The following is a 25632-nucleotide window of genomic DNA, read 5'->3' as shown; positions in this document are numbered from 1 at the left end:
CAAAACATTTTTACTGAAATATAATGTATGAAGACTAATATTGATAGCCAGTAAATGTCATTGTAATTATATCATAGTTAAAGAAATTTTGGAAAACAATGACAAAAATTTATTATTTTCTCTTTGCATTTCAAAAATAAGTTACAATATCATCTCTCCTTTAAAAAAAGAAATTTATAAGAATTTTGGAAGAAAAGCATCAAGGGAAAACTGGATTTTATGTGAAATCAACAAAAGTGCTTATCATTTAAACAATTGTGCATTATAGACTACATGTTGTAAAGCCTTGAAAAAATTTAATCTGCAAATGCACAGCACATCTTTGCTCTAATATAACACCGATTAAAAATCATTGTTTCAAACCTCAGAATTTTCAGCTGTTTTAGCTACATGTAATTCGTGTTCAAATATGATTTCATATGATTTGATACATGGCAAAACTGTCATTATTGAGTGATTAAAAGTGTTCTACAACTGATTGTGGTGATAGTTGCACAATGCTGTGAACATATTAAAAGTCATTTAACTGAACATAAATAGATGAATTGTATCAAATATGAATTGTATCTCAAGGAAGCTGTTTAAAATAACTAGACAGAAATCATAAAGTCATTAGAGAAAGCAAATTTCTTATTTTCCTTGCATATGTGGTATTTCACATGACTGAGTTATAAAGAAATTTTGCTTTCCCAGCATTTCCCAATATTTCTGGTTTTGTCCTGGTTTTCTTTCATGCAATATTTTCTCTCTTCTTTAAGAAAAGAAATTAACTGCTCTAAACATCAGCCTCAAATTTTCAGGATATCAATCAGTAATTTTGTTTGACAAAGATTAAAATTTGCCCAGTCTCTACAGTGAAAGAAAATTATACATTTTCCACTAGATGGCACTGGTGTGCAAATAGTGTTGCTAGAAGCTTCAGATTCTCACAGCAATAAAATTATTAACACTGGAGGAGTCAAGATGGCGGAGAAGTAGCAGGCTGAGACTGCTTCAGCTAGCCGGAGATCAGCTAGATAGCTTATCTAAAGATTGCAAACACCTGAAAATCCATCGGCAGATCGAAGAGAAGAAGAACAGCAATTCTGGAAACAGAAAATCAACCACTTTCTGAAAGGTAGGACCGGCGGAGAAGTGAATCCAAAGCGACGGGAAGATAGACCCCGGGGGGAGGGGCCGGCTCCCGGCAAGCGGCGGAGCAACCGCGCACAAAATCAGGACTTTTAAAAGTCTGTTCCGCTGAGGGACATCGCTCCAGAGGCTAAACCGGGGCGAAGCCCACGCGGGGTCAGCGTGGCCTCAGGTCCCGCAGGGTCACAGAAGGATCCGGGGTGTCTGAGTGTCGCAGAGCTTGCGGGTATTGGAGCGGGAAGGCCGGCTACAGAGACAGAGCCGACAGTGAGCTCGCAGCTCCGTGTTACCTTGAACCGGTCGCAGGCTCGGTGAGCTCGGAGCGCGGCCGGAGGTCAGGCCGACGGGAGTGACTGGGCGCGGTTCTCTGAGGGCGCACTGAGGAGTGGGGCCCTGGGCTCTCGGCTCCTCCGGGCCGGAGACCAGGAGGCCGCCATTTGTATTCCCGTCCTCTGGAACTCTACGGAAAGCGCTCAGGGAACAAAAGCTCCTGAAAGCAAACCCGAGCGGATTACTCACCCCGGCCCCGGGTAAGGGCGGTGTAATTCCGCCTGGGGCAAAGACACTTGAGAATCACTACAACAGGCCCCTCCCCCAGAAGATCAACAAGAAATCCAGCCGAGACCAAGTTCACCTACCAAGGAGTGCTGTTTCAATACCAAGGAGAGCAGCAGAATTCCAGAGGAGGAGAAAGCCAAGCACGGAACTCATGGCTTTTTTCCTGTGATTTTTTTTAGTCTTGCAGTTAATTTAATTTTTTCTTTTTCATTTTTTTTTTTTCTCGCCTTCGGGTAAAATTTTTTTTTTTTAACTGTTACCTTTTTCTTTTTTAACGATTTTTTACTAGTTTATCTAATATATATATATATATATATATATTTTTTTTTTTTTTACATTTTTCTTAGGTGTTTTCTTTTTTTTAAATTCTTTTCTTTTCTTTTCTTTTTTTTTTTTCTTTTTTCTCTCTTCCTTTTTGAACCTCTTTTTATCCCCTTTCTCCCCACTCACGATTTTGGATCTCTTCTAATTTGGTTAAAGCATATTTTCCTGGGGTTGTTGCCACCCTTTTAGTATTTTACTTGCCCCTTCATTTACTCTTATCTGGACAAAATGACAAGACGTAAAAATTCAACACAAAAAAAAGAACAAGAGGCAGTACCGAAGGCTAGGGACCTAATCAATACAGACATCGGTAATATGTCAGATCTAGAGTTCAGAATGACAATTCTCAAGGTTCTAGCCGGGCTCGAAAAAGGCATGGAAGATATTAGAGAAACCCTCTCGAAAGATATAAAAGCCCTTTCTGGAGAAATAAAAGAACTAAAATCTAACCAAGGTGAAATCAAAAAAGCTATTAATGAGGTGCAATCAAAAATGGAGGCTCTCACTGCTAGGATAAATGAGGCAGAAGAAAGAATTAGTGATATAGAAGACCAAATGACAGAGAATAAAGAAGCTGATCAAAAAGAGGGACAAACAGCTACTGGACCACGAGGGGAGAATTCGAGAGATAAGTGACACCATAAGACGAAACAACATTAGAATAATTGGGATTCCAGAAGAAGAAGAAAGTGAGAGGGGAGCAGAAGGTATACTGGAGAGAATTATTGGGGAGAATTTCCCCAATATGGCAAAGGGAACGAGCATCAAAATTCAGGAGGTTCAGAGAATGCCCCTCAAAATCAATAAGAATAGGCCCACACCCCCCGTCACCTAATAGTAAAATTTACAAGTCTCAATGACAAAGAGAAAATCCTGAAAGCAGCCCGGGAAAAGAAGTCTGTAACATACAATGGTAAAAATATTAGATTGGCAGCTGACTTATCCACAGAGACCTGGCAGGCCAGAAAGAGCTGGCATGATATTTTCAGAGCACTAAACGAGAAAAACATGCAGCCACGAATACTATATCCAGCTAGGCTATCATTGAAAATAGAAGGAGAGATTAAAAGCTTCCAGGACAAACAACAACTGAAAGAATTTGCAAATACCAAACCAGCTCTACAGGAAATCTTGAAAGGGGTCCTCTAAGCAAAGAGAGAGCCTACAAGTGGTAGATCAGAAAGGAACAGAGACCATATACAGTAGCAGTCACCTTACAGGCAATACAATGGCACTAAATTCATATCTCTCAATAGTTACCCTGAATGTGAATGGGCTAAATGCCCCTGTCAAAAGACACAGGGTATCAGAATGGATAAAAAAACAAAACCCATCTATATGTTGCCTCCAAGAAACACATTTTAAGCCCGAAGACACCTCCAGATTTAAAGTGAGGGGGTGGAAAAGAATTTACCATGCTAATGGACATCAGAAGAAAGCAGGAGTGGCAATCCTTATATCAGATCAATTAGATTTTAAGCCAAAGACTATAATAAGAGATGAGGAAGGACACTATATCATACTCAAAGGGTCTGTCCAACAAGAAGATTTAACAATTTTAAATATCTATGCCCCCAACGTGGGAGCAGCCAACTATATAAACCAATTAATAACAAAATCAAAGAAACACATCAACAATAATACAATGATAGTAGGGGACTTTAACACTCCCCTCACTGAAATGGACAGGTCATCCAAGCAAAAGATCAGCAAGGATATAAAGGCCTTAAATGACACACTGGACCAGATGGACATCACAGATATATTCAGAATATTTCATCCCAAAGCAACAGAATACACATTCTTCTCTAGTGCACATGGAACATTCTCCAGAATAGATCACATCCTCGGTCCTAAATCAGGACTCAACCGGTATCAAAAGATTGGGATCATTCCCTGCATATTTTCAGACCACAATGCTCTAAAGCTAGAACTCAACCACAAAAGGAAGTTTGGAAAGAACCCAAATACATGGAGACTAAACAGTATCCTTCTAAAGAATGAATGGGTCAACCGGGAAATTAAAGAAGAATTGAAAAAAATCATGGAAACAAATGATAATGAAAACACAACGGTTCAAAATCTCTGGGACACAACAAAGGCAGTCCTGAGAGGAAAATATATAGCGGTACAAGCCTTTCTCAAGAAACAAGAAAGGTCTCAGGTACACAACCTAACCCTACACCTAAAGGAGCTGGAGAAAGAACAAGAAAGAAACCCTAAGCCCAGCAGGAGAAGAGAAATCATAAAGATCAGAGCAGAAATCAATGAAATAGAAACCAAAAAAACAATAGAACAAATCAACGAAACTAGGAGCTGGTTCTTTGAAAGAATTAATAAAATTGATAAACCCCTGGCCCGACTTATCAAAAAGAAAAGAGAAAGGACCCAAATAAATAAAAATCATGAATGAAAGAGGAGAGATCACAAACTAACACCAAAGAAATACAAACTATTATAAGAACATACTATGAGCAACTCTACGGCAATAAATTTGACAATCTGGAAGAAATGGATGCATTCCTAGAAACATATAAACTACCACAACTGAACCAGGAAGAAATAGAAAGCCTGAACAGACCCATAACCAGTCAGGAGATTGAAACAGTCATTAAAAATCTCCAAACAAACAAAAGCCCAGGGCCAGACGGCTTCCCGGGGGAATTCTACCAAACATTTAAAGAAGAACTAATTCCTATTCTCCTGAAACTGTTCCAAAAAATAGAAATGGAAGGAAAACTTCCAAACTCATTTTATGAGGCCAGCATCACCTTGATCCCAAAACCAGACAAGGATCCCACCAAAAAAGAGAGCTATAGACCGATATCCTTGATGAACACAGATGCGAAAATACTCAACAAAATACTAGCCAATAGGATTCAACAGTACATTAAAAAGATTATTCACCACGACCAAGTGGGATTTATTCCAGGGCTGCAAGGTTGGTTCAACATCCGCAAATCAGTCAATGTGATACAACACATCAATAAAAGTAAGAACAAGAACCATATGATACTCTCAATAGATGCTGAAAAAGCATTTGACAAAGTACAACATCCCTTCCTGATCAAAACTCTTCAAAGTGTAGGGATAGAGGGCACATACCTCAATATCATCAAAGCCATCTATGAAAAACCCACCGCAAATATCATTCTCAATGGAGAAAAACTGAAAGCTTTTCCGCTAAGGTCAGGAACACGGCAGGGATGTCCATTATCACCACTGCTATTCAACATCGTACTAGAGGTCCTAGCCTCAGCAATCAGACAACAAAAGGAAATTAAAGGCATCCAAATCGGCAAAGAAGAAGTCAAATTATCACTCTTCGCAGATGATATGATACTATATGTGGAAAACCCAAAAGACTGCACTCCAAAACTGCTAGAACTTATACAGGAATTCAGTAAAGTGTCAGGATATAAAATCAATGCACAGAAATCAGTTGCATTTCTCTACACCAACAGCAAGACAGAAGAAAGAGATATTAAGGAGTCAATCCCATTTACAATTGCATCCAAAACCATAAGATACCTAGGAATAAACCTAACCAAAGAGACACAGAATCTATACTCAGAAAACTATAAAGTACTCATGAAAGAAATTGAGGAAGACACAAAGAAATGGAAAAATGTTCCATGCTCCTGGATTGGAAGAATAAATATTGTGAAAATGTCTATGCTACCTAAAGCAATCTACACATTTAATGCAATTCCTATCAAAGTACCATCCATCTTTTTCAAAGAAATGGAACAAATAATTCTAAAATTTATATGGAACCAGAAAAGACCTCGAATAGCCAAAGGGATATTGAAAAAGAAAGCCAACGTTGGTGGCATCACAATTCCGGACTTCAGGCTCTATTACAAAGCTGTCATCATCAAGACAGCATGGTACTGGCACAAAAAACAGACACATAGATCAATGGAACAGAATAGAGAGCCCAGAAATAGACCCTCAACTCTATGGTCAACTAATCTTCGACAAAGCAGGAAAGAATGTCCAATGGAAAAAAGACAGCCTTTTCAATAAATGGTGCTGGGAAAATTGGACAGCCACATGCAGAAAAATGAAATTGGACCATTTCCTTACACCACACACAAAAATAGACTCAAAATGGATGAAGGACCTCAATGTACGAAAGGAATCCATCAAAATCCTTGAGGAGAACACGGGCAGCAACCTCTTCGACCTCTGCCGCAGCAACATCTTCCTAGGAACAACGCAAAAGGCAAGGGAAGCAAGGGCAAAAATGAACTATTGGGATTTCATCAAGATCAAAAGCTTTTGCACAGCAAAGGAAACAGTTAACAAAATCAAAAGACAACTGACAGAATGGGAGAAGATATTTGCAAACGACATATCAGATAAAGGACTAGTGTCCAGAATCTATAAAGAACTTAGCAAACTCAACACCCAAAGAACAAATAATCCAATCAAGAAATGGGCAGAAGACATGAACAGACATTTCTGCAAAGAAGACATCCAGATGGCCAACAGACACATGAAAAAGTGCTCCATATCACTCGGCATCAGGGAAATACAAATCAAAACCACAATGAGATATCACCTCACACCAGTCAGAATGGCTAAAATCAACAAGTCAGGAAATGACAGATGCTGGCGAGGATGTGGAGAAAGGGGAACCCTCCTACACTGTTGGTGGGAATGCAAGCTGGTGCAGCCACTCTGGAAAACAGCATGGAGGTTCCTCAAAATGTTGAAAATAGAACTGCCCTATGACCCAGCAATTGCACTATTGGGTATTTACCCTAAAGATACAAATGTAGTGATCCAAAGGGACACATGCACCCGAATGTTTATAGCAGCAATGTCCACAATAGCCAAACTATGGAAAGAACCTAGATGTCCATCAACAGATGAATGGATCAAGAAGATGTGGTATATATACACAATGGAATACTATGCAGCCATCAAAAGAAATGAAATCTTGCCATTTGCAACAACATGGATGGAACTAGAGCGTATCATGCTTAGCGAAATAAGTCAAGCAGAGAAAGACAACTATCATATGATCTCCCTGATATGAGGAAGTGGTGATGCAACATGGAGGCTTAAGTGGGTAGAAGAAGAATAAATGAAACAAGATGGGATTGGGAGGGAGACAAACCATAAGTGACTCTTAATCTCACAAAACAAACTGAGGGTTGCCGGGGGGAGGGGGTTTGGGAGAAGGGGGTGGGATTATGGACATTGGGGAGGGTATGTGATTTGGTGAGTGCTGTGAAGTGTGTAAACCTGGTGATTCACAGACCTGTACCCCTGGGGATAAAAATATATGTTTATAAAAAATAAAAAAAAAAAATCTTTAAAAGACAAAAAAAAAAAAAAAAAAAAAAAATCGAGGAAGAAAATTGCAAAAAAAAAAAAAAAAAAAAAAAAAAAAAAAAATTATTAACACTGCCACATTGTTTTTATTCACTTTGATTGGTTTGAGTAACATAAAGAAAAGTGAAAAATTAAAACAAGATACTTCTCTAACTTGCTAAGATCCAGGGTAAACAGAGTCCTTACTTTACAGATACAGGATGTAATGCGAGGAAAAATTATCACAATCTTTTGTGCTAAAGCCAGAGTAAGAACCCACAGTCCCTGACCATACAAGTATACAATATAAAAAGTGTGAGAGTGGATTACCCTGGTCAAAAGGAACAAGAAAATTCATCTCCATTTCCTCCATTGCCTCGATTTCCTCATCTCAATTTTCTCAACAAATGAGGCTCAAATTGGATGATCTCAAATAAGACCATAGGGTTTTTAACTTTATCCTATAGTGGTCTTCTACTCAGCTTATAACGAAGATGGCATTGTAGACATATTAGCTCATCTGATCCTTAAGCTATGAGTTCCATATATATTATTTCATAAAATCCTAAATATATAAGCCCAATCTATTAATTTCATAAGAGAAAGAGAAGGATCATTTTGTTTAATACCATATCACTTGAGTAAAGCACAGTGCCCAACACACAGTAGACAGTCAGAAACATTCAGTCCTTAAATAAATGGATGAATTAACTGAGCTTAATAACTACCCCATTTAGTAGGCAATATTATTTCTCCTTGCAGCTGAGGAAACTGAAGTTGGAAATATGAAGTAAGTTATCTAAACCACACAGTTCAGTGGCAAAACCATTTAACACAATCCGACATTATTTTGCACTATATATTTACATGTAATTTTTCCACAATAGAAGAAAGCTCTATGAGGACAGGGAACATGTTTTTCCTTTTCCTTATGGTGTATGTAGCTCCTTAGACAGAGCTGGCACACAATTGGCACACAATAAATAATACTTATATGTTTAAGCTCAAAGCAACCCTAATTTTTGCAACCTGGACTTGAGCATTCAATGAGTTCTGCTCCTAGACCACATTCAGTTTCATTCTTTTCATTTTATTCCAACTCCACTACAAAATCCAGATCTTGTTTCTGGATTTTTGCTAGGTTTCCCACTGACCTGTCTTCAAGTCCCTTTAACAAGAAGCCTTAGAAATCAGTAAGCATTCTCCTTTGCTTCTCCTTGAGATTTCTCCTAGTCCCTATAGCTGAGCAGTCCACCCTTTCAGCCCTCAAATCCCCAGGGGTGCTTGTGGGAGTTGAGCACATCAGCAGACGGACCTGGTTCTGGTTTTGGCTCTGTTATTTGTATCCCTACTGTCTTTGGCTAGTCCAAAGGCCTCGATTTCCTTATCTCAATTTTCTCAACAAATGAGGCTCGAATTGGATGATCTCAAATAAGACTATAGGGTTTTTTACTATCCTATAGTGGTCTTCTACTCAGCTCATAGCGAAGATGGCAAGTTTTGGGGGGAGAATGCTTGGGCTCTATGGGTGGGAATAAATCCAGCGCTGGGAAAGCCTGTGCACCCGAAAGGGCTGTTCTGGCCACAGGCAATGCGGATGGCACTCCAGACATGTGAGCCTCGTTTCTGCGAGATTGGGCTCCCGGACCAGGTCGGCATCCCCACCACCCCGCATCGCTAGGGGGCGCTGCAGGCCGCTCCCCGGAAGCTGGTACCAGACGCTGGTCCGGCGCCCGACTCTTGCGTCTTCCGGAAGCGGAGCGCCGGACCCGCAACGGCTGGCTGTGCGGGAGCGGCGGTGGCGGGCCCGGTGGCAGCGAGGAGACCTTAAGGGGACCCGGATCTGGCTCCCGCCCCGGGGCGGAGCGCCATGGACGAAGCAGGCAGCTGTGCGAGCGGCGGAGGCTTCCGCCCGGGCGTGGACAGCCTGGACGAGCCGCCCAACAGCCGCATCTTCCTGGTGATCAGCAAGTACACGCCGGAGTCGGTGCTGAGGGAGCGCTTCTCGCCCTTCGGCGAGATCCAGGACATCTGGGTGGTGCGGGACAAGCACACTAAGGAGTCCAAGGGCATCGCCTTCGTCAAGTTTGCCCGCAGCTCGCAGGCCTGCAGGGCCATGGAGGAAATGCACGGCCAGTGCCTCAGCCCCAACGACACCAAGCCCATCAAGGTGCTGGTGCCCGGGTTGGGGTCCTCGCGCGAGTGGGTAGGGGTGGGGCCTCCCGCGCCTGAGGCTGTGTCAGCGTGGGGTCGAAGTAATACATCCGCTCCCTGGGGCGGCCTGGGCAGCACCTGGTCTTCCGGGGGCGGGAGGATGGCGTTCGCGACAGGGGTGCGGGGTTTGGGCGGTGCGGGCAGAGCGACCGCCCGGACTTGGGCATCAGAGCTGCAATGACTGGACCTGCCCCCTCTGTGCTGTCACTACTCCGGAGCCCTGGACTCCACCGCCCACTCCTGAAGCTCCAGTCTTAGAACCCCGTTTCCATAAAACACGGGCGTCTTTGTTTTCGTTTTGGTTTTTAATTTTTTTTTTTTTTTTTTTTTTTTGCTTTTCTTCAGGATACTACTGAGCTTAACCACTTGATAAAAGTGTGTTAAACTGTGGCCTCTCTGGTGTTGGGCGTTTGCCCAGTACCAGACGAAAGGGTACATGTAAATAGTGTTTGAAGGTGACTCTAACTGCTGCTGTTGCCCGTTTGTCACGCTTTTGTGTTTTTTAAGATCTTAACTAAGCCCTCTTTGTGAAAGTAGTAATACCTTCCGTTTTGTTATTGCCACTTTTCTTTGAAAGCAACCAAAGTAACCTGCCTTAAGCAGGGCCAAGTCATCGTGATGGCAGTATGGTTGTATTGTTACTAAATGCTTCTTTGTCTACTCTTAGTTCACCCTGGAGGCATTTATATTGTTTCAGCACTTAAACTTGTGTAAAATTAAGATGACCGGCAAGTGGCAGGAAGGATGATTTTTGAGAGTTACTTGACTTAATCTATGCTTTTAGCGCAGTGCTTGGCAAAAGATAGGCCCTCGGTATATCCTTATGGTCAGTAGTAGCCACAGTGGCATTCCTTACTAGCTGTGAACCCAGTTCCGGACCCGATCCTGAGGCTCTGCCAGTTACTTCAACAGTATCCTCACCTGTTGGAGACTTCTGCAAAATTCCCTTCTTCCTTGACGTTTTTTTTCCTTTTCTTCCTCCCATTTACTACAGAAAACTGGTAAGAATATTATTCATATTGACTTACACAAGTGAAAGACTGAGAGATACATCAGTCTCCGGAGGTCTTGCCTATCCCTCTATCCACAAAAAGAGAAGGAGCCTAGGAGTATATCAGCATTACAGTAGACCATAGACATTCCCTTTATTTCCACTTCCCCAACTCTCTGAAATGGAATAGAACAGGTCATTAATAAAATTTATTGTAAGTCCACAGCATATGGTAGATCAGGGGTTGACAAACTTTTTACGTAAGAGGACAGATAGTAAATATTTTAGGCGTTGTGAGCCACATACAGTCTCTGTGACCTATTTGTTGTTGTTGTTGTTTTTCCTAAAGATTTTATTTATTTGTTTGACAGAGATCACAAGTAGGCAGAGTGAGGGGGAAGCAGGCTCCCCGCTGAGGCTTTAATCCACTGAGCCATTCAGGTGCCCCAACCTATTTGTTGTTTTTAACAGCCCTTTAAAAATGTAAAAACAGGGACGTCTGGGTGGCTCAGTCGTTGGGCCTCTGCCTTTGCCTCAGTTCATGATCACAGGGTCCTGGATCAATTGAGCCCACATCACATTGGGCTCCCTGCTCAGCAGGAGACCTGCTACTCCTTCTCCCACTCCCCCTGCTTGTGTTCCTTCTCTTGCTGTCTCTCTCTTAGTCAAATAAGTAAATGAAATATTTTAAAAATAAATAAATTAAATGTAAAAACAATTTTTAGATCATGGGCTGTAGAGAAACAGGAGGCTATGGTTTGCTGACTCCTGTCCTAGATTGATAATTTTATCCCCTTCTAATTAAATTAGCCAGAGAGGGTTTTTTACTTTGAGTATAACCACAGAGGTCTGTGGACAACCCAAAAAATGCCCCAAATCTTAAACCTATGTAATTCCCTTTTCTTGATTAAATTCCTGCAAGAGAAGTGAAAGTCCCAGCACTGAAATGCACCCTCCCTTTTAGCCACAGAAAAGTTATTCCCCCAAATAACTAAAGTTTAAGTTGTTTTTTCACATTTTGGTCCACTCAGTTTTAGCCAGAAGTTTGTTGCAGTGCAGGACCAAGCTAGGCAGTCTAAGTTCATTTTCAGTGGGTTCAGCTTGGGTCTGTCTTCCACTGGATTGTAGTTTTTTACTTGTGTTTGTTTTTATTTCTTCTGTACTTCCAGTTAATTTAATTCAGCTTCAACTTCTCTCGTGTAGTTTGCTTTTGCAAAGTTCCAAAGGATCTGTAAGACACATAGAAAATTATAGCCTTAGGCCTACAGCCAGAAGACTGGTTAAGTAAGAATTATTCTGCGACCAACAACATTATCTTCAGCTCTGCAAGAATGCCTCTTATTTAGAGCTTGTACTGTGAACATAAAGTCTCGGGAGAAATCTTATATATGTGTTCTTCTCAGACACTGCCTGCCTTATTGGAAATTTGAAACACTCCAGTCTTCTAAAATTTAGAAGTTTGTGATCTGATGACACCTCTGGTCTCAAATCTTACTTGAGACTCTTTCTTTTCCCTGTTTCTTCTTATTTTCATAAAGGTTTCCTATTTCATTTTTCTACTAATCATTCACTAGTGATATATCCCCAAGACTGACTTTCTAGTGGGTCATTTTTGTATTGCTTAGTACTGTATTACTAATACCTCATACACTGCTTGGCATATAGCATAAGTTTATTGAGGGAGTAACAGTAGACTCATTTAGAAATATGTCTCCAGCTGTATCTTGTAAAAAAGGTCCTACACCTCTACGACAGCTGTTTTCTAAGCAAATATACAATCTTCTGTTTCAGTACTTTTGAAATCTCATGACTTTTATAAGTCTCAGTCCTCTGGGTTGCTGCCGCCTTTGGAATTCCATTTCAATGGTATACAGCCTTCACTCCCACTTTAAAGTAGAAGAAGAAAAAAGAAACCTTAAGGGCTTTGTGTGGTGATTTATGTTAATTTTATTACATGTCTTCAAGTTATCAAAAACAAAACTAGTCATTAAAATTCTTATCCTTATAGCTCTATAAATCACAATCCTAGTTAGAGATTTTAACATTCCTTTAGGATAATATAAAACTGTAACAATTTTATAAAGTAGTAAGTAATAATCTCATATCATAATCCAAGTAATAATAATAATCTGAGTTACCTAATGTCACAGATGATGTTTCAGTAAAAGTAAATTGCTAATAGTAGAAAATGGAGCCTTAGGTAGTCCGGTGCATTTTCTTGCTCACATAAATCACTTGATCACTGAGATTATCCAGAATATGAATATGCTACTTTTTTAAAGGTTCATATTAAAAAGAAGACAATTAAAAATAAATACATTGTAGACTTAAACCCAACTATATCAATGATTACATTAAATATAAGTAGACTAAACATGCCAATTAAAGGCAGAGATTATCAGGGTTTGTTAAAAAAAAGAAAAACCAAACTAAGTACTGTTTAACAGAGACATGTAAAGTATAAAGATACAAAGTGGTTGAAAGTGAAAGGATAGAAAAAGCTTTTGTAATGTCATACAAAATGGTGTTCAACACAAGAAGTATTAACAGAGATAGGGCAATTTCATGGGAATAAAAATGACAGTCAGAAGTACATAATGATCCCACATGTTTATGAAGCCAATAATATAGTTTCAAAATACAAGAAGCATTATTGTATAGAACTAAGAGGAGAAAGAAAAATTCACAATCAGTTTTTTATACTCCTCTCTTAGTATCTGATGGAACACCTAGACAAAATTAGTAAAGATGTGATACTTACACTTTAATCACTGTAGTTGGCATTTATTGGACCCTATACTCAGCTATTGCAGAGTACACATTCTTTTTCAGTGCACTGACTTGCTCTTGGTAAACCAAAGTGCAAAAGTAAAATACATTTGGAAAAAACAATGCAGACATTGGTATTATCTCATAAAAAAAAAAAAAAAAAAAGAAAAGAAAAGAAAAAAAACCCCATTGCAGTAAAGATTACTTTAAAAAAACTTTCGACAAAATCCTATTACATTGTGTTTATCCTAACGTGAATCTCATAATAATAATGAAGTAAGTGTACGTAAGAAATAGGAAAACAGTTAACCATTATTTTTGGGATTTTGTTTCTTAGGTTTTCATTGCTCAGTCCAGGTCATCTGGAAGTCATCGCGATGTTGAAGATGAAGAACTCACAAGAATATTCGTTATGATACCAAAGTCCTACACAGAAGAAGATCTCCGGGAAAAATTTAAGGTACTTATGTTTTCTAATCAACTAGCATCTGTGGTAACTTAGAATCCTAAACTGGTTGTATGGTTACTAAATCTTAAGTGTTGTTTGTGTTATGTCGTTAGATTGATGCTAGAGAATTAAATAACTGTTTTTAAGTCATCTATTTCCATCTAGTTTTAAAATATTAAAGTTAGAATAAACTAAATAAATATATAACTGTTTTAAGTCCTCTATTTCCATCTACTTTTAAAATATTAAACCTAGAATAAACTAAATAAATAAGTAAATAAGTGGAAAATATGAATGATGGTGTTTTCTCCCCCTTTAAGGAAAACACGGATTCAGGAAAATAAAGCCTGGAGTTTTAAAGTAGGTCACATATCCAATAGGTGGTGGACAAAGATTTAAACCCAGGCTGTCTGAATCTGGAAGCTGCTCTTGGTCTTTACACTTTCAAAGTACCCTCTCACCACTCTGTTGCTCTCACATTGAGGGAAGTCAAGTAAGCCTGAGTGTGTGAACCATATTATCTAGTATTTATTCTAAGCCTATGGCATGTTGATGTACTTATTCACAGAAAGGCTCATCCTTTATGGAATATTAGTCCTAAAATTAAGCCTTAGGAGGAGTTTTATTTATTTATTTTATTTATTTTTAAAGATTTTATTTATTCATTTGAGAGAGAGAGGGAGAAAGGACACAAGCAGGGGGAGAGGCAGCGGGAGATGGAAAAGCAGATCCCCGCTGAGCTGGGAATGCAGCATGGGGCTCAATCCCAAGGCCTGAGCCGCAGACTTTTAACCATCTGAGCCATCCAGGTGCCCCTGAAGGAGTTCTATTTAAAGGGGAAAAAAGGGGTACCTGGGTGGCCCAGAGGGTTAAGCCTCTGCCTTCGGCTCAGGTCATGGTCTCAGGGTCCTGGGATCAAGCCCCGCATCGGGTTCTCTGCTTGGTAGGGAGCCTGCTTCCCCCTCTCTCTCTGTCTGCCTCTCTGCCTGCTTGTGATCTCTCTCTCTGTGTCAAATAAATAAATAAAATCTTAAAAAATAATAACAAAAAAAAATAAAGGGGGAAAAAAAACTACAGCTCTAAACCATATAGCAAGATTATATTCAGTGAAATTTAAAGATAATTTTAAATTTCTTTTTAGCCATTGACTTTTATATACATGATATACTTCTACAAAAATTATTAAAAATCAATTCTTAAATTATTTTGAGTTTTAATTTTTTATCCGTTTTCTACTAAGTTTCCCAATACTAAATCAGGTAGGCAACAAGCAAGGAAGAAAAGAAACAAATAGTAAAAAGTAATTTCCGAACTTTCTCTGTCCTACCCCAAGAGTTGAAAAAGTAACAGCTACCAAACGTATATATTCCAAACTTCCTCCAATAGTAAGAACTTTTTACCTTTTTCTGAGTGAACAAATACGACATTTTTATCCAAAGGTATAATAATTAAGTTGTTAATTGATTACATGAGAATTTTATGAAATAAATAATAAACACTAAGGGGGCGCCTGGGTGGCTCAGTTGGTTAAGCATCTGACTCTTGACTTTGGCTCAAGTCATGATCTCCAGTTTGTGAGATGGAGCCCTGGCATCAGGCTCTGTGTCAGGCTCCTCACTCAGCTCGGAGTCTGCTGTAGATTTTCTCTCGCCCTCTCTCTGCCCCTCCCCCTGCTCGCACACATGCAGTCTCTCTCTAAACAATAAATAAATAAAATCTTTTAAAAAATAAATAATAAACACTAAGAATATATATCCCATATATCTCCATAGAATTGACTTTCTGAGCACGCTAGTGTTTTAGTGATATACTTTGAGAAGCTCTTCTTTAAAGGAATACACAGTTACATCCTGTGAGAAGGCAAACAGCTATAGCTAATGTTTAGTGTATCCCAGACACTTCAGGTCTATTAGTTCCTTTAACTCTTAGCTGAAGGCAGACACCTAACAACTGAGCCACCCTGGTGCCCTTCATTTAACTCTTAAAATTACCCTTTGAAGTAGGTACAACTTTTAGCCCCATTTAGCAGGTAAAGAGACACAGAGAGGATAACTAAACACTACCAGGTGCCCCTGCTCAGTTAATAAGGCACTGAGCAGGGGCACCTGGGTGGCTCAGTGGGTTAAAGCTTCTGCCTTCAGCTCAGGTCATGATCCCAGGATCCTGGGATGGAGCCCTGCTCCCCGGCAGGGAGCCTGCTTCCCCCTCCCTCTCTGCCTGCCTTTCTGCCTATTTGTGATCTCTGTCAAATTAATAAATAAAATATTTTTAATAAAAAAAGGAACTGAGCAAAAATTTGGATATAGAAGGTTTAATTTCAGCTTATAATCACCACTGACCAAGACTTTGAAGCTTTCAAAACCATTTACACATTCTTACTCGCCCTCCATGACATAGGCAAATTATTTGATTCTCAAAGACCTAGTTTCTTTGTCTGTGAAATAAATAGTATAATATATATAATATATATTAGTGTATACATAAATATTAGGTATGTGTATATCTATACACACATACATATTATACATATATCCCTGAGGGATTATTGTAGCAATAAGGTAATGTATGTAAAGCAAATGTTCAGCAAATGAAAATGAAAATCATTATTTTGGTTATGTTATTATTCGCTTATATTGTTAGTATGGCTCTTTTTCTAATGCCTCTTTAGTTTGTAACATTTTGATTCTATTATTAAAAATGGCTGTAAATTCTAATTCTGATTTCTAGTTTTGCAAATAAGGGGCACAAATAAACTTTAAGTTCTGAAATAATCTGTTCAATTATTGATTTTGACTCCTCTACGATCATTTCTTTTAACTCTTACAGGTTTATGGAGATATCGAGTATTGCAGCATTATTAAGAATAAAGTAACTGGAGAAAGTAAAGGTTTGGGCTATGTTCGATACTTAAAACCATCACAGGCTGCCCAAGCAATAGAAAACTGTGATCGAAGTAAGGATGTGTTCATTTAACATGTTAAAGACTTTTTAAAAACTTTTAATTATTCTAAATAACTGAATTTAACATGTGGTTTTACTAATAAGCACACTTGCTAATTTAATCCTAGCAATGCGAATTTAAATATATGTATATACCTAGGATGAAAATTATTTTGGGATTGTGATTAAGTTTTGATTGAGACACTATCTTGAAGAGAAATATGAGCAACTGCATTAACTTAGCAAGTGAAAATACTGTTGGCACATTTTGGTTATTATTCCTATAGTAATTTAAAATTTAAAAAATTGACTTACCCTTTCCAGCTTTAAAAAAATTTTTTTTCTTTATTTAAAAAAACCTCAAGTTTTCTGGTATATTTGTTCATATTTAAACTACACCTTAAATAGAATTAAGTATATGCTAGTAAACATAAAGGTTAAGGATGGGACTTAGTATAAATTTTGCCTACATAGGTAACTAAATATATATTAGGTTAATTTTGAGGTAGACTGACATTAATTGGATTTTGTGCTGTTACTGCTGTATATAATGAAGAATAAGAATTTTAAAGCAGCCAAGGAAAATATCCTTTTTGTCACACTCCTAGTTATAGTGACCTTTAGAAATGAGGATTAGTTAAATTAGTAGGTTTTAGGATATTATAAAGATCTATATGTACTAGAAAGAATTAATCCTGATCAGTAGAATTCTTAAATAACCCTGAGGTACATATCAAAATTTCCTCTCAGATCCTTCTGTATTTCTCAACCAGCCAGCATTAATTGAGTACCTGTGGTATACTCAGCAATATGTTAAGTAAAAAGATACAAAGGGAATAAATTTATAGCTTTTAAGGAACTTAATTATTTTGGGTAGCCAAGCTCTAATAGGCAAAAAATAAAGAATTATAGAAGACTTTTTTAAAAAGCTCTTTGAAAGCAGGGAGTGTTTTATTTGTTTCTCTCATTCCTAGTACCTAGTACAGTTATAGACCCTCTGTAAAGATTTATTGAGATCTCTATCAAAGAAACTGCTGTTTATAATAGACTCAATAGAAATTAGCCAAATGAGAAAATGTTCAAAAATATGTGGTATAGTCCAGCAGTGGTGAGAAACAAGTGCATTGAGGACATGAGAACACTTCTAGAGGTAAGATTGACATCTGGTATAGAGTACAGGACAGAAGGTGAGAGCAGTGTTAACAAAGGCACAGAGCTGGGGGTAAACATGTCTTTGCTTAATACTGTGAAGGCAAAAGTCTGAATAAGGCCTAATTAATCCTATTGAGAAATTAGGAGACAAAGTTAATTAACACCATTGACACCATACATGGGAGGTTATGAAGAGTTCAACCTCAGGATTCCGTTGTAGACTGCTTTAAAAGGAGAAAAATAACTGTTTCAGGACAGTTGCTCTAACCACAGTATCAGGGATGGATTTTCAGAGAAAGAATTCAGAGTGACTTGGTTTTATCCTTTTTGGAGCCACTGAATAATATGATGAAAGCTCTGAACCCTCTTTGAAATATGCCCATGTGCACATATACGTAAGTGTATTGTTTAAAGTTTCAGAGAGTTCATGGAATCTTCCCACTTATTTGAATTTCATCTTCAAACCCCTACTTAAAACCTTTGATCCAGAGGCAAAGAGACCAGTTAATGAGTTGCTGGAATTAATTGAAGGGAATCTGACTTAGAAACAAAGGCAGGGAAGCTAGAGTAAAAGACATCTTGTAAGTGTATTTCAAAGGAAGAATCTTGCTGACAGGTTGAATGTGAAGAGCCCTACAGGATTTTGATATTGAGCCAGGGGAACAAACCAGGATGTTATTTGTAATAGGGAGGAGACTGGAAAGGATAGGGTAGAACTACTGATCTTCAGTGTCTGCCTTGACCATAACTTGAGATTCTTGCTCTTTTTATTTATTTTTTACCATCTTCCAAAAAGAAGTAGGTGTGGTACAGATGGCCTTTGCATAGATTTTGTTTTGTACAATTATAGTTCTAAAGCTAAGTCAAGCACTAGCAATAAAGTATATTTGCAGGTGTGCTAAATTTGCTGTGAACTTTGAAAGTCATAGATTCTCTTTTTCAGGTTTTAGGGCAATCTTGGCTGAACCTAAAAATAAAGCATCTGAGTCCTCGGAACAAGACTATTACAGTAACATGAGGCAGGAGACATTGGGACATGAACCTAGAGTAAATATGTTTCCATTTGGTGAGTAAGCTATCCTTTCTTTTAATAGTGTATGTAATATATACAGTCAGATTTGGATTTTATAAAATATTCTTTTATAAGTAGTCTGTAAATCTCACTTAGTGAATAAAAATTAATGTGGGGTTTTTTTGGTAAGTTTGTCATGACTCCTCATGGTCTTAATATTTAACACTTGCATATTTAACGCTATGTGTAACATAGAAAACCAATTGGAAATTGTACATTATATAAGCATTTTGTATATAATATATAATACAATATATAAGCATTGTTTATAGAATTCTAATTTCCAATTATAGTTTTCTGTGGTCAGTTAGGTATTATCTAAATATTAAACTACATCACTGCCAGTTTTTTCAGGAAACTTCTGCCTCTGTAAGGGCCAAAAAGTATGAAAGACCTATACTGATATCCCCTCAGTATGAGTCCTGAGATTTTATCCCTAAGGTACTGCTGCTTTAAAATTAGGGCTAGAGAAAGGAAAGGAATGACAAATATAGAAGTTAACAAAAGGGAGAAGTGAGTGATAAAAGTAAGTCCTATACATATTATTTAACATAATCTTTGTTTTAGGCAAAATACTTGCCATATTTTGCAGGTTTGCATATTAAACGTATTCCTCTGAAGTTATACTACACATTTCTGCTTATATTTCTGTGTCATAAGCACAGTGGGAAGAGTTGTCTGTTTTCACACCATTGATCCCTTCTGATAGTGCTAATGGCCAAGAGCGTGCTACAAAATATAGTGCCTTGGTCAAATGCATTGGACTTGGTCACAGCTCATCTTACTTACTTGAACCTAAAATGTTAAGTGAACTCTTGAATGTATAGAAATTAAAAGATATACTTTTCTTTTTATATTGTTGGAGAACAACAATCTGAGTTTTCAGGTTTTGACAAGAATGACAACAGAGGCCAAGAAGCTATTTCTAAACGCTTGTCAGTTGTATCAAGAGTTCCTTTCACTGAAGAGCAGCTTTTCAGTATTTTTGATATAGTACCAGGATTGGAATACTGTGAAGTTCAACGAGATCCTTATTCTAATTACGGTAAAATAATGTCTATTATTTTTTAATATACTGTGTTTGGTTAAAATATCTTTTCTCTAGTGACACTTTTTATGTCAAATACTCTTTCTATGACAATTTTTTGTTTTCTTTTTCTCCGTTTTAAACTTTTAATTACAGTGATACCTTAACAAATAAACCCCTGAGAATATATCTCCTTTATACGATGTCACATATTTTTAAAAAATATTTTAACTCCCACAAAATGGAGCATTCTGTTTCCAGTTGTATAACCAACTGGACCTCAGAATGGGGTCCCTATACTCCTGATTAATGTTAGGCAAAGTTCCGAAACCCTTCAAAGTTTCCTCCTCATCCCTAAGTGTCTCTCTCTCTCTTTTTTTTTTTTTTCCAAACTTTATACCCAAAATGAAACTCCTTCCCTTCATTTCAAGCATCTAATTGCCCTACTTCTTTCTCTACTTCTTCCCAGTCTTAATTGAAGCAAGGCTCTGGGGTGCCTGGGTGGCTCAGTCATTAGTTAAGCATCTGCCTTTGGCTCAGGTCTTGAACTCTGGTATCAAGCTCCATGTCAGGCTTCCTGCTTAGTAGGGAGTCTGCTTCTCCCTCTCTCTCCCCCAGCATGTTCCCTCTCTCTCTCTCTCAAATAAATAAGTAAAATCTTTTTTAAAAAAATTTGAAGCAAGGCTCTAATATTAGCCATTTGAACTTACTAACTAGTTAATTAACTAAACCTAATATCTAGTGTTGGCTTAACCATCTTCATAATTTTTTAAGTTTTTTTTTTTTTTAAGGCTTCTTAAAAATGGAGTTATCGTGGCATAATGCAAAATGGTTGGCATTCCATTTCACATCAGACTCAGATGCAAATCCTAGCACTGGCATGCAGCTCTGAGAACTTGGCAAACTGCTTATCCCTTCTGAATCTCTCTCTCTTCATCTATAAAAGGGGATTATTAATACCTTCTATGTCAGGGTTAGATAAGAATTAGGAATGCTGTATGTAAAAATACCTAATGCAAGTCCTGGCACATCATGGGCACTCAGGAAATCTCAGGAGCTTATTGGTTTGCTTTAGAGAATTGGAGACGAGGGGTAGTATGGAGAGGTCATACTTGGCATCTGTTCTAGTTCTATGGATAGACTCGATTGAGCCCTTATAGGGTGTGATGGATTTAAGGGGAAGTAGGAAAGTGAGTCAAGTCATCTGGGCTGGTAGGCCTGGAATGGTGCCACTCTTCACCCAGATACATGCACTTAATTCACTATTACTCTACCCAGCCCTAGTCTTTTAGTGTAACTGCCCATCTGAGCCTACTTTGGACCATCTCCAACCCTAACCCAGCCTTAGACTATCATTCTGTGTTCTGATTCTAAGGCACACAGTTTGTGGTTTTGGGCACATTCGTTGTTATGTATAATTCTGTTTGTTTTGTATTTCTTTCCCTTTTATCTGATATGTTGAAATGTGTTCCTTTACCTTCTGTAACTTTTCTCTGGTTGAATGTGTCTGATAAAAAGTATGTGTTATTGGGACACCTTTTTATTAATAGAGGTATCATCATAGAGTTCTGTCTGAATTAGTTTTATATGTTCCTTTGCTTTCTGAATTTTAATTTCATTAAAATGTTAGGGTGTGGGGTGCCTGGGTGGATCAGTAGGTTAAAGCCTCTGCATTTGGCTCAGCTCATGATCTCAGGGTCCTGGGATCGAGCCCCGCGTCGGGCTCTCTGCTCAGCAGGGAGCCTGCTTCCTCCCTCTCTCTCTGCCTGCCTCTCTGCCTACTTCTGATCTCTGTCTGTCAAATAAATAAATAAAATCTTTAAAAAAAAAAAAGTTGGGGTACTTCGGTTTAGAGAGGAACATGAAATTATAGCAGTGTCTTCCCCCAAGTGTTTCCCCCAAGTGATATATATATATGGGTTATATAGTCTATATATATTATACTATATTATATTATATTATATTATATTACGTTATATTATATGTGAAGGTTATATATTATGAAAACCTTTTGGTTCTGTTATAAGCTCTTGGGCTATCCATATATGGACTCTGGTATAAAATTATCCCCCCACTTCAGCATCACCCTCCTGAATTGAAATCTTTCTCCTTAGCTGAAAGCTCTCCAAAGAAATGTGAAATATGTGACTTCTAATCTGAGAGCCTCTGTTCCCTACCTTTTGGTTTTTTATCAATATCACTTTTCCTTTCTCTAGCACTGCAGCGAGCTTGTTGACTATATGTTCTTATCAGACTGTATATTCTCCTCATTTCATTTCCTACTCAGTATGATAGGGAAAATCTTAAAATTTCAAAGCAGATTTCAAAGAATAAAAATTTAAGAAGAACTGGTTTTAGGTATATCTATCATATAAGAAACACCCATATCTTAAAATTAAATTCATTGGGCAGAACTTGCTCCAATAATTAACATTTTCCTTAAAATATGTTTATATTTTTGCCAAAGTCTGGTTTAGACTTTGTAGGAACATAGTTGTTATACGTATGTATAAGAAAACTTTGTTTTCTGCTCCCTTTGACTCTGTGTTTACTAGTTGTATGATACCAGGCTATTTCTATATTGCTTCATTTTGTGGCAAGACAGGCTTTAGGTACCCTCTTTTTTTCTTTTTAACTCCTGATATTCTCTACTTTGTTTTAGGTCATGGAGTGGTTCAGTATTTCAATGTAGCATCAGCTATTTATGCAAAATACAAGTTACATGGGTTTCAATACCCTCCTGGGAATCGGATAGGTGTTTCCTTCATTGATGATGGGAGTAATGCAACAGAGTAAGTACCATCTCAGGGGGTCTAAAGCAGGGTTCTGGGTATACATGATAGGACTTGAAGAATAAGAATGGAAATAGTTAACCTCTTGAGTGAGGAAGTCACACAAAACGGGTAAGAAACTGAATGTTTCTGGTTTTCTGTAAATCATCAGTTCTATTCTTTAGTCTTCTTAGAAAAATGGCAACGCAGATGGTAGCAGCACAGCTTGCATCAATGGTGTGGAATAACCCAAGTCAGCAGCAATTTCTGGTAAGTACATGAGAACTTAACCTCTCTGATACATCAGTAGGTTATAAAATAAATGTGGCCTTTGTTTATTACCTATGTAAGAAACTGTTCAGAGCTACAGTACAAGATCATATAGAAGTAATGATATAGATCTCTTTAGCTCTTGGCTTAAAATCCTTACAGTGCAGTTTTTCTTTTTCTTATTTTGTACCTAACTCTTCAACAGCAATTTGGAGGAAATTCTGGATCACAGTTGCCTCAAATCCAGACAGATGTTGTACTTCCATCATGCAAAAAGAAAGCCCCTCCTGAAACTCCTGTGAAAGAAAGACTTTTTATCGTGTTTAATCCTCATCCTTTACCTTTAGATGTATTAGAGGATATATTCTGGTAAGATTTCAATTCTACAAATTTACGTTTTATAATATAATTTATTTAAACCAGTCATTTAAGCCCTCTCACAAACTTGAAACTTTCTATACCCAATACTTAACAGATAGAAAGGATTTGTTCTGCAGTTAAAAAAATTCCTATTTATATCACCTTTTAAGATATATGATCATTTCTCTCTCTTCTTTATTATTTATATATCTTAAGTCTCCACACAGAATTTCCTATTATTTTGTTTTGAAGATATAAATAACATAGTATTGTTTTTTAAAAGTTGCATGCATAAAATGGACAAATCATTTGTTTCTTTATAGAAAATACATATCTGCGTAGACCTGCCCTGTAGAATTCTTTTTACATAACTTTTCCTTTGTGATTGTAATTCAATTGAACAGAGTTGAATTATAGAAATAATTTTCTATCAGAAATAGAAACAAAATATAAAACAGCATTTCTATTTTGTTAGCACTCTGTTGGATCCTTAAGGATTGTATTGAGTAAACAATTATTTGATTGTAAGTAAGAGTACATAATAAATATAGAAAAAGGAAGGCTCTTGTTTATTTTTGTGTTTTTAATAGAACTCCTTTAATCTTATTTCTTTTTGGTCTTTTTTTTATTTGCCTTATAACAATGTTAGCAAATTTTGAAAAATAGGAAGCTCATTGAAGAGTCACACAAAATACCAGTAGTTCAAATATTTTGTCTTTTATTTAACTGATTCATGTAGTCTATTTCCTAAACATTTCCTTTATGCCAGGCAGTTGTCATACTAAGTGCAAGAGACATTGTGTAAACCAAACATATGATGTAAATAAGACATAGTAGTTCTTGTCCTCTGAGAGCTTATCTCCTGTAGGAGACAGACAAATGAGTAAGTAGGATACTACAACCTAGTGAGGTTGGTGTTATGAAAAGGAATATCCAGGCTATGAAATACATAAGGGAAGTATCTACTTCTAAAGCTCTAAGAAGCAATGTATAATTAAAACAGATAAAAACAACTTAGAGAAAAAAGGATGTTGTAGGGGTGGTTATTCCTGCAAGAGAGAATGTGAAAGGAGATGGTTAGAATATGGGATTTGAAAGGGAGGTTGAAGGGAGAGAAGACAAGGCCCATCTCAGGAAAAGCCCACAGGCTATGTTGGGGAGTTTGTCCTTACCTTGGATGGAATCCTTCGGATGGAAATGATCATATCTGTGTTTTGGAAAGATCACTAGGAAGGTAAATAATAGATTAGATAGGGACAAGCCCAGAGGGCAGGGAAACAAGTGAGGAATTTAGAGCATTCCAAGGAAAAGATAATGACTGGCTGAATGAGGAAAGAGACCTGAGTGAGAATGAAAAGAACTTGACTAATAGAGCATGTGCTTGAGAAGGAAGATTGACTTGATGGGATGTGGGAGAAGAGTGGAACTGATCAGGTTGTATTTTTATCAATTTCATTTGATTTTGTTTTTTTTACTTCGTTTCAGTCGTTTTGGTAACCTAATCGAAGTTTACCTTGTGTCAGGAAAAAACGTGGGGTATGCCAAATATGCAGATAGAATAAGTGCCAATGATGCCATTACTACTTTACATGGAAAGATCCTAAATGGAGTCAGACTTAAAGTTATGCTGGCGGATTCCCCAAGAGAAGAATCTAACAAACGACAAAGAACTTACTGATTTTTGAGGTAAGCCCTTTTTAGTCTGAATTTGAATAGCACATTGGCCAGATATTATAACAGGAAGAATATGTATGGAGTTTCTTTTCAGGGATTTGGAAGTTGTCAGTTAGAAGCATTGTGACTTAAAGGTTGGCTAATAAAACCACAGGTTGGGTTAATTTCATAATATGTTTTTTAAACTTGAACTTTATAAACTTAAATGTTTTTGATGTTTACTGAGAGAATTTTTTGCCCTTCTATGAAATAAAATCAGCTTTTAATGTAGAAAATTAAACAGTGGGTTTTTTTGTTTGTGAATATCTTAAATATTAAGAATTTGACTTTTTACCATATGTTTAGCTATCCTCAAAATTGAAATAGCTCTAAAGATTTTTAACTTGAAGGATTAATGTCTTGAGTTAAAACTTAATATAATTTATAATAACCTTTATAAAGAGTGTTTTGACAACTCACTAGTGAAAGGGCTAAAAAGCAGTATCAAATAATGTATCTTTTTGGACCTTTTGAACCTAAATGCTTTTCTCTGGACTTGAATGTGTGAGTTTGTGAATTAAAACCACATATTCAGAAAGTATTATTATATGTATATATGTATTAAAA

The 25632-nt window shown here is 37.5% G+C and overlaps 1 protein-coding gene across 3 annotated transcripts; it reads left to right on the top strand.

Moving 5' to 3' along the window:
- The first annotated feature begins 9071 nt into the window (after positions 1-9071).
- RBM45 (RNA binding motif protein 45) lies at positions 9072-25038 on the top strand. 3 transcript variants are annotated; one of them, XM_004768992.3, is made up of 9 exons: positions 9072-9508; positions 13650-13772; positions 16587-16713; positions 18796-18918; positions 19790-19969; positions 22614-22743; positions 22908-22992; positions 23198-23361; positions 24838-25038. In XM_004768992.3, the coding sequence occupies exons 1-9, from the start codon at positions 9209-9211 to the stop codon at positions 25028-25030; spliced, it is 1425 nt and encodes a 474-aa protein (XP_004769049.1). In that variant the 5' UTR covers positions 9072-9208; the 3' UTR covers positions 25031-25038. The 3 variants fall into 3 exon arrangements, with proteins under 3 accessions (XP_004769049.1, XP_004769048.1, XP_004769047.1); XM_004768991.3 differs by having other exon boundaries at positions 19787-19969; XM_004768990.3 differs by having other exon boundaries at positions 19784-19969.
- The last annotated feature ends 594 nt before the right edge of the window (positions 25039-25632 follow it).

This window comes from Mustela putorius, unplaced genomic scaffold (assembly GCF_011764305.1).
Source record: "Mustela putorius furo isolate JIRA1106 unplaced genomic scaffold, ASM1176430v1.1 tig00003869_pilon_pilon_pilon, whole genome shotgun sequence".
Taxonomy (NCBI): Eukaryota; Metazoa; Chordata; class Mammalia; order Carnivora; family Mustelidae; genus Mustela; species Mustela putorius.
Note: the sequence above shows the minus strand (reverse complement) of the source record. Positions and strands in the feature narration are given on the sequence as shown.